Here is a 9,351-nt window from a genome sequence, read left to right on the forward strand (position 1 = left end):
GGTTTAAAACAGTTTCTAAATGTTTTAGATATAAGCTAGTCCGCAAAATATTTAATTTAAATTAATTAAATGGGTATTTTCTAAGTCTTATTTGGCCTTTATTAACTGAAATTTGTAAGCCCAATATACCGACCAATTTATTTAATACCTATGGCCAAATTTGAATGCATTACGTTATGAACTAAAAGCTTTTACCTTACGTAGTTTGATTACGTAGAAAGGTATGTAAGTTTTGCTGAGCTTTTTATGTAGGGTATTTAAAAGAGTACATTGATTTATTAAAAAAGGGGGTGTGTCTCTTATCATATAGAGGTAAATTTTTGTATAGAGATAAAATTAAATGGTGGATATTGAAAATAACCAATAAATAAAAAAAATAAATGAGAAAGTGTGTTTATCTACAATTAAAAAATGTGTATACAACTTAAGGTCCATTAAAATAGATATGAAATATTGTTAAAAAAATAAATAATGGAGTATATCAAAAATATGAAATTAGTTTTAATAAAAGTGAATGTTCTGGAAAAGCTCCAGCGATAGCGCAAACGAATGTCGAGGGCATCTTCCCTTATCTCAAACTCCTGCATATAGGTACATGTGTTTGTAGTTCGTTCGTCACCGCAATTCTGTAGCTTTGCGACTGCGACTGCCAGCGCAACAAAGTCCAATGTCCAAGCGTCGCTGCCATATCGCCTGGTACAAATGTACATATACCATCGCTATACCGGCGCATCGGCAACTCGTTTGGATCATTTCGTCGCCAGCCACCGACGAGTTAAGGCGACCTACTTAAAACTTAGGAAAATACGAAAATAAACCCATAGCCCAATGGCGTTCCTCAACAAGGTAAGCACATCAGTTAATTTATACCGCGGAGAAAGTGAAAAACACAGCCCAGAGATATATGTATTATTTGCCAGGTTCAAAGTTCTCTTAGACTAGTGACGACAGCAACTGTTGATCGTCTGCGATTTAGGTTTATACATATATTCGAGTGGGTTCCGTTTCGTAAACACATTTGTTGTTGCCTATCTGCCAGCAATCATCTGTACTTTGCCCCCCTCGAAAAAATTATTATTAGCGGCGTCTAATGGCGGCTTGTTATACCCTTGCAGAGGGTATTATGATTTCAGTCAGAAGTTTGCAACGCAGTGAAGGAGACGTTTCCGACCATATAAAGTATATATATTCTTGATCAGCATCACTAGACGAGTCGATCTAGCCATGTCCGTCTGTCCGTCCGTCTGTCCGTCCGTCTGTCCGTCCGTCTGTCCGTCCGTTTCTACGCAAACTAGTCTCTCAGTTTTGAAGCTATCGCGATGAAACTTTCGTAAAAGTCGTATTTCTATTGCAGGTAGTATATATGTCGGAACCGACCGGATCGGACAACTATATCTTATAGCTCCCATAGGAAGGATCGAAAAAAAAACGGAAAAAAACGGAAAAAAAAATTCTAGCTTCGGTGTTTTTTGAAATATTACCTTCTACTTTTGGGGATGTTATTTTTTAAATATTTCTGAATTTCGAATTAATTATTTAAAAAATCGGACTACTATATCATATAGCTGCCATAGGAACGATCGGAAAATTAATGGAAAAGTAATAGGAAATAAATTCTAGTTTCTTTGATTTTTTTTGTAATATCTTCCACTCTAGGATATGACTCTTTTTAAATATTTCCGAATTTCAATTTTAATTTGATCAAAATCGGACGACTATATCATATAGCTGCCATAGGAACAATCGGAAAATTAATGAGAAATATTAGAAAATTGAACATTTTTGCGATTTGTTAATTAATAGGAATGATCTGCAAGGGTATATAAGCTTCGGCTGGCCGAAGCTAGCTTCCTTTCTTGTTTTTGCACTCGATTTAAATTGGAATGCTTACTTTATTGGCAGGCCTGATATAACGTTTATTAATTTTCCCTTAGTTTGCGAAATCATAATATAGGGTGGGTTTAGGCTCACGGAGAACCGGAATCTCACACAAAAGTGTATAAGGTTATGATGTCAATCTTTTAATCATGTCAATCTATTTAAATGTTGCTAGTCGTTAAATAATCAGGGTCAACTTTTCTTTGATAGTTAAGACAATCAATTATTTTGATCTAATTTTTTTTAGTTTTATCCGCCTAAGCTAATGTACAAAAAAACTTAAAATGTTTATTTCACGTTTAAATACTTTTAAATATTCTGATTAATTTTAAAAATTGTTTTTGTTTCCTATTTGTGTAAGAAAATCATCCTTATATCATGACATTTAAAATAAAGTGGTTTTTTAAATGGGAAATTGATTAAAAAATTATTGAATCATGGTCCTAACTCCGTTATTAATTGATAATTTATTTTAATTTCGAAAAATCCAGCTTGCTGCGCCTGCGCTGCGCAACTTGGTCTCCCAAAGCCGCGCCTACGCCGCCGTGTCGCACGTCTCCCCCAATGGCACCTCCTTCGCACTCACCGAGGATCAGCTGCAGCTGCAGGAACTGGCCCGCAAGTTCACCCGCGAGGAGATTATCCCAGTGGCCGCCCAGTACGACAAGAGCGGCGAGTACCCGTGGCCCATCATCAAGAAGGCCTGGGAGCTGGGCCTGATGAACAACCACATTCCCGCCGACATTGGAGGTCTGGATCTCGATGTGTTCACCACCTGCCTGTCGGCCGAGGAGCTGGCCTACGGCTGCACCGGTATTATGACCGCCCTGGAGGCGAGTGGTCTGGGCGTAAGTAACTCTATTTATGTCACTAAAAACATCACTTAATCCCCTCTTGTAACACAGCAAACTCCTGTGATCCTGTCTGGCAACAAGGAGCAGAAGAAGAAGTACCTGGGCCGCCTGCTCGAGGAGCCGCTGGTCGCCGCCTACGGAGTCACCGAGCCCGGAGCAGGATCCGATGTGTCCGGCATCAAGACGCGCGCCGAGAAGAAGGGCGATGAGTACATTATCAACGGCCAGAAGATGTGGATCACCAACGGCGGTGTGGCCAACTGGTACTTCGTGCTGGCCCGCACCAATCCGGATCCCAAGTGCCCGCCCAGCAAGGCCTTCACCGGGTTCATTGTGGAGCGCGACTCCCCGGGACTGACGCCCGGTCGCAAGGAGCTGAACATGGGCCAGCGCGCCTCCGACACGCGTGGCATCACCTTCGAGGATGTGCGTGTGCCCAAGGAGAACGTGCTGATTGGCGAGGGAGCCGGCTTCAAGATCGCCATGGGCACCTTCGACAAGACGCGTCCTCCGGTGGCCGCCGGAGCCGTTGGCTTGGCCCAGCGTTGTCTGGACGAGGCTCTGAAGTACGCGCTGGAGCGCAAGACCTTCGGCGTGCCGATTGCCCACCACCAGGCTGTGCAGTTCATGCTGGCTGACATGGCCATCGGTGTGGAGACTTCCCGCCTGGCGTGGCGTCTGTCCGCCTGGGAAATCGACCAGGGACGTCGCAACAGCTACTACGCCTCCATTGCCAAGTGCCATGCCGCCGATGTGGCCAACAAGATCGCCTCCGATGCCGTCCAGATCTTCGGAGGCAACGGCTTCAACAGCGAGTATCCCGTGGAGAAGCTGATGCGCGATGCCAAGATCTACCAGATCTACGAGGGAACTTCCCAGATCCAGCGCCTCATCATCTCGCGAAACATGTACGAGGCTGCCAAGGGCAACGCATAAGCTAGCCAGGATTCCTCATCATCATCATTCACCTCAACCGCTGTCATGCTCATTGTAGACACATTCACAAAGCCGATTAATAAAGTACAATAAGTAATAATTACAAGAAATATAAACTAGTGTGTATCACTTGTCTATTCTAGGAAGTGTAATATTTACTTAGTTTTAAAAAATCCTCAAGGAGTGGGTAAACAGTCAGAGCTAGCCTCACTTACCCCCAAAAGTCTAGAGTCTAGACCATCGCAAATTATTTCGCCAGCTATCATCCACTGATAAGATAAGCCCATTGGGGGGCTAAGTGTTTGTCCTACTTAGGTTCAGCAATTCGGCGTACTGCTATTAGTTAAACGATAAGAGGTGTACTCAGATTTGCTATATAATTGTCAAACAATAAAAAAATACTATGGGACATACAACAAAATGAAAATGGTTTACACACGATGAGACTTCACTATTCCGCATCGTTGCCATCAGCCAGAAGCTTAAGGAGTCCTTTGTACCGCCTGCCACTTTTCCGTCTGCTCGATGTGGTCAGCATCTTGGCCTTGTCACCAAACTGCAGTTGCCAAATGGACTGAAGTGTTTCCAAGGCTCCTGGCATGGAGAACACCTGCTCATCAACGGTTAGGTCCACGCGCCTGGGCAACTGCTTTTGTTGCTCGAGTTTCTGGAGACGAGTGTCGTCCAGAAAATTTGTACAATTGGTGGCCAACAGGCAGTGCAGAGGAGGTAGTTCATCTAGAAGATATCCCAGGGCAGCTCCACTAAGCCTGACATTATCACTGATATCCAACCACTGCAGTTGCTTGGCTTTGCCCAGGTGCTGACTTATCTGGTACAGATGGGCATCGTTCAAGCCACAGCCTGCGAGCTCCACTCGGATGAATCGTTCGCATGTTCCACCCTCCAGAAGAGAAACTAGTCGCTCTCCCAAAGCAAACGCACTGGCCTCGTCCAAAGGCCATCGCACATAACTGAGATTCAATTGCTCCAGGCGGCAACTATTCAGCTGATCCGTCAGACGCCGCACACTCTGCTGGGTGAGTTGATTAAAGCTGATATCAAATCGTGTCAACTGGTTGAAGCCCAGGTCAAAGTCCTGCAGTTCCGTCAGCTCACACTGGGCAATTTGAAGGGAAGTGAGTGCTCGACCAGCAGGACTAGCACAAAATCTACTGAGTATTCTAAGGCTGGCATTGCCCAGGGGATTCTGGCTTAGGTTAAGCTCTTCCAACAGCTCAAGTTTATCCATTCCTTGACCGCACAGCAGAGCCTCCAAACCCTGGGAGCCAATTGCATTGCATTGCAGTCGCAGGGCCTTCAGTTGGAGCAATGTGGGCAGTGACTTGGCCAACTGCGAGCATCCCTCGTTGCCAATAAAGTTGCGCGAAAGATCCAAGACCGTGAGACGCGCTTGATGGAGAAGGGCTTTAAATATGGGTTCTGTTTGCTGAGCCCGCATCCACAAGCCGGAGAGCTCTAGCATCTGAGTGTTCTGCGAACGCTCTAGGAGAAGCTTCACTTTGTGGTCCACGGCTAAAAATTAGAAACATTTCAAATGGATTCTATAAAAAAATTGAAATCTATTCTTACTTTTCTGTACTTGATGGCACATTTCTTCGTATCGCTGCGAAAGAGGGGATATTTTCCAATCCAGAATGGTGGCCATTAGCATATTTTGCTCGAGGGCTACACTAACTGCATCTGTTTCCTCATAAGCGAAGCCATCGGCTGTCTTGAGTCGTAGGAGAGGTGTTAATCCAGTCAACCTAGAATAAGAATTAAAATTAGATTTGATTATACTTCGATTAAGTTTTATTTTACTCACTTATTATATCGCCTTCCGGCTTCCTCGGCCAACCAGCGAATGTTAATATCCTGCAGTTTCTTGCGCTCAATGGGTACCAGTAAAAGTTCGTCCTGCACTTGGACCTTAAAGGACACAGTGGTGGCCAAAACAGGAGTTGTTTGCACCTTAATGGGCGACGATTTGGCCGGCGAGATGAGCAACTGAATAGTGCTCGTGGTGGAGTCAGGTTCAATAGTGCGCAGGCTAATAACCGAGGCGGCACCATCCTGCGAGGACTCACTGCCCAGTGGACTTTCGCTGCGGAAGCGACTAAAGCCGCTGTCCATCAGCGTGGCCTGATGCTTCTTTCGACTAGGAGCAGCCGAGCTGCTGTGGCTGCTACTTATGCTAGAGGAGCGGGACAGGGTAAGCTTCCGCATCTGCTTCTGACGTTGCGAGTATTCCATTTCGGGAGTGGCCTGGAGCAATTCATCCTCCCAGTTCGCCGGCAGAGACAAGGCAGAGTCTTGCAGGTTCTCCTTAGAGGGAAGTCTACTGAAATCTCCCGAGTTAATGCGCTTGCGTTTTCTTTCCGGACCCACATCATCAATTAGCCAGTTATCCGCATCCACCTCATCTTCGTTAAGGAAGGCGTTGCGTTTCTGCTTGCTAATATTGCTGCTGCTGGGAGGATCATCGTTGAGGCGATTGGGTCTCTTTAGCTGAGCCATAACACTCCTGTATTCCTTGCTGGCACTTGGCTGGGTTGAGCTGCTGGGTTTCTTGCTACCGTACTCACTGGCTGAACGGTTGTGACTGAGGGATCTTCTGTTGCTCTCTTGCAGGGCCTCTTCCTCATCTTCTTCCTCCGATAAGCTGCCCCTGCTTACTCGTTTAACATTGGCATTGGTCAGAGGACGGGCATTCCGGTCGCTGCATATGCCCACCTTGGAAAGCGTGCGGAGGAGTCTCTCTCGCAGTTGGGCATACTGTGCCTGCTCGCCATCCACCAGTTGCGCTCCCTGGCGCCATTTGTCCAGTCCAGCGATACAGGTCTCATTGTAGTCCGTTCGCACCGTGGCATCCGCTCCACGATCCAGCAGAAGTTCGGCCACATCCAGGAAACCATTGGAGCAGGCATCAAAAAGGGGAGTTATGCCATCGCAACTGGTGCCACCCTTATCGTTTATGGCAGATGCGGCTCCCTTGTCCAGCAGCAGTTCAACGATCTCCCGAAAGCCGTGATTGGAGGCCTCATGCAATGGCAGCCAACCCGCGTGATCGCGCACATTGACCGTGTGGCCCTGGTCAATGAGGCGTCTGACCAGCTCCAGATTGCCAGATATACACGCCTGATGCAGCTGAGTCTCGCCCTTGTTGTTCTTCTTGATTACCAGGGATCTGCTGCCTCGTGTGGTTCTCTGCGGACGCAGCTTCTCGCTCTCGTCCAGATCACTGGCATCCGAGTCGGTGAGAGTGGCCAGGTCGAAGTCGTCGTCCCAATCGGGGGTATTTTGCTGCAGGGCTGCCCCGGCATCTTCATCATCGTCTCCCAGGCTTTCTTCTTGGTCCAAATCAATGCCCTTGGCAGTGGCTTCTGTCTCCAGATTTTCCACTAGCACTTGCATATTATGCTTCAGCATCAGGCGCCGCAATCTTACCATTGCAATCTTCTCGAGCTTGTCAGAGGAGCCAGCAGCCCTTTCCGCTTGCCGCAGAGCCTTCTGATAGACATCGTGGACGGTCCAAAAGGGATGCGACTGCTGCTCGCATATCTCGGCAATCGTGCAGAGGGTGGTAAACGCCTCCGAGGGAACATCCTGGTTCACCTCAAACTCTTTCCACAGGTATTCCAAGGCCTTGTCAAACTGACTGTTGTCGCGATAAGTCTGATAGAGACTCACGTAGATGGGCACCAGGCTCTTGCCAGTCTCCTGATTCAGTTCTGCGTTTTCCAACATCTTTTGATAGTAAGTCAGAGCTTTCTCGTAGTTCATCAGATGACAGCAGCCGTCGCCCAGTTTCTCGTACAGGCTCTTCAACTTGCCGTAGTCCACGGAACTGGTGAGAACCAGTTCATCCAAAGTCTGGCAGATCTTCACCACGATCCTCAGCTGCTTCTCGATGCTCCCCCGATCGTTCTCATCCGGCGTGTTCTTCTTGTAGGCCTTGGTCAGTATGTGCTTGGCGCTGGCAAAGTCGCCCGCCTTGATCAGGATCTCCGCCTTGGTGATCAGAGTCTCGCAGATCTTCTTCACCTTGTTGGGCAAGCGCTTGGCCACCTCCAGAGCCATATTGCAGTAGCGAAGCGCCGACGTTGCGTCGTTCTTTTTGCAGTTGAAGAGCAAGCTCATCGAAATGTAGCACAAGTGGGTCAGGTCCCACAGCTCGTGCGTTTTGCTGATCTTGATGGCTTTGTCGATGTACTCGATGGACTCTTGGAAAGCCTCCATGTGCTCCTTTACCACGCCGATGTTCAGGTAGCAGCGGGCTTGCATATCCAGTTGCTCCAGCTTGGAAATTTGACCTGAAAGTCTGTCAAAATACAATTTACGTAAATAAGGATGCGGAAACAACGATATCATTATAAGAGGTAAGAGAAACCCGATCTCTAGGGAATTCTGTGACATTCCACTATAAATTTCTTAGGTTTCTTTGATGAAAACCTACTCTTTGATTAGCAGAAGGCTGCGTAGGAAGCTCTTCTCCGCCAGTTTTAGTTGCTCCATGGCTCCAGAGGCGGAACTATCAGCCAAACTCTGTCCATGTAAAAGATGCACGCGACCCAAAGTGGCATAAGCCCGCTGCTCCTCCACCTGGTTCTTCAAACGCTTAGCAATCTCTGCAAGAAAGGATTAAAAGGTTATAAAAGATATTCCTTCTTTTAGACAAAGTACCAACTAACTCACTCAGATAGTCGTTGATGTGATCCTTGGCGGCATCGTAGTCGCACAGCAGGGTGTACATCTCGCCCACCATCCTCTTGGCCTTGGCCGTCTCCAGCTCCTTGCCCATGGAGGCGTATATCTGGGCCTCCTGGACATATTCCCTCACCGCCTCGTTGTACTTCCCCTGCTGGTTGTAGAAGTCGCCCAGCTGGTTGCAGCTGATCGCCACCTGATCCCGATTGCCGTCGCTACGCGCCTTCTCCTTGCGCTTCAAGTAGCGCTTCTCATCCATTAAACAAAACACAAAATAGACTAGGATAAAACAAAACAATAAATTTCACAACATTCCAAACATTGTTTTTTTTTGCGATCGGCGCGGATTTGAGATGGGAAAAACACCTGGTGTTTATTCGATGGTATCGATTGCCTGCAATCCGCAACATCGATAGTTTCTTGGTTCATTTTAAAGTATCGATAGTTTTTCTACCGATCTTGGGTTTGAATACGAAATTGTCAAAAAATTTTAGCCCAAATTATACGGCTTTACTTATGTAGAAATTAACAAATCAAAATAAGTGTAACTTAGCGCGAAAATTATTTGAATTTGATGACTATCGATACCTTACCGCAGACTCAAACCATGTAAGAAAGCTTCAGTAACAGTTTATAGACATTTATATTTTGTAAAATAATGACATTCCCTTATTTTAATGTAACCCTAACTATGCCGCGAGAAATATTACGTAATTTAAATTATAAAAAAGCAAACGATTTCGGGCAAAAGATTGTTTTTAAAGGTGCTGTCTAGTCTTTTGTTTAAAACCATATTACAATTTTGCGGAAAATTAAAAAATGGACGGTATTATATCGTTTGAAAGTAAAATTGTTTTTATGAAATTTATAAACTATTTTAAATCACCCAATCGATTCATATTCAAGTCGGTAGTTTTATTATACTCGATTGGTTCATGTCTCAGAAAACAGAAATTTCAGCAATTTGGGTTGT

The 9,351-nt window shown here is 46.0% G+C and overlaps 2 protein-coding genes across 2 annotated transcripts; one reads left to right on the forward strand and one right to left on the reverse strand.

The window, feature by feature from the left end:
• Positions 1 to 700: 700 nt before the first annotated feature.
• Positions 701 to 3,784, forward strand: Mcad (Medium-chain acyl-CoA dehydrogenase). The gene is made up of 3 exons (XM_017144445.3): positions 701 to 846; positions 2,370 to 2,726; positions 2,784 to 3,784. Exons 1-3 carry the CDS (start codon positions 829 to 831, stop codon positions 3,666 to 3,668), a joined length of 1,260 nt encoding a protein of 419 aa, XP_016999934.3. The 5' UTR covers positions 701 to 828; the 3' UTR covers positions 3,669 to 3,784.
• On the reverse strand, positions 3,671 to 8,725 carry LOC108059261 (tonsoku-like protein). Its single transcript, XM_017144439.3, has 5 exons — positions 8,367 to 8,725; positions 8,128 to 8,299; positions 5,497 to 7,992; positions 5,262 to 5,437; positions 3,671 to 5,204 (listed from the first exon to the last, which is right to left on the reverse strand). The coding sequence occupies exons 1-5, from the start codon at positions 8,635 to 8,637 to the stop codon at positions 4,120 to 4,122; spliced, it is 4,200 nt and encodes a 1,399-aa protein (XP_016999928.2). The 5' UTR covers positions 8,638 to 8,725; the 3' UTR covers positions 3,671 to 4,119.
• Positions 8,726 to 9,351: the final 626 nt, after the last annotated feature.

Source organism: Drosophila takahashii, chromosome 3L, assembly GCF_030179915.1.
Source record: "Drosophila takahashii strain IR98-3 E-12201 chromosome 3L, DtakHiC1v2, whole genome shotgun sequence".
Lineage (NCBI taxonomy): Eukaryota > Metazoa > Arthropoda > Insecta > Diptera > Drosophilidae > Drosophila > Drosophila takahashii.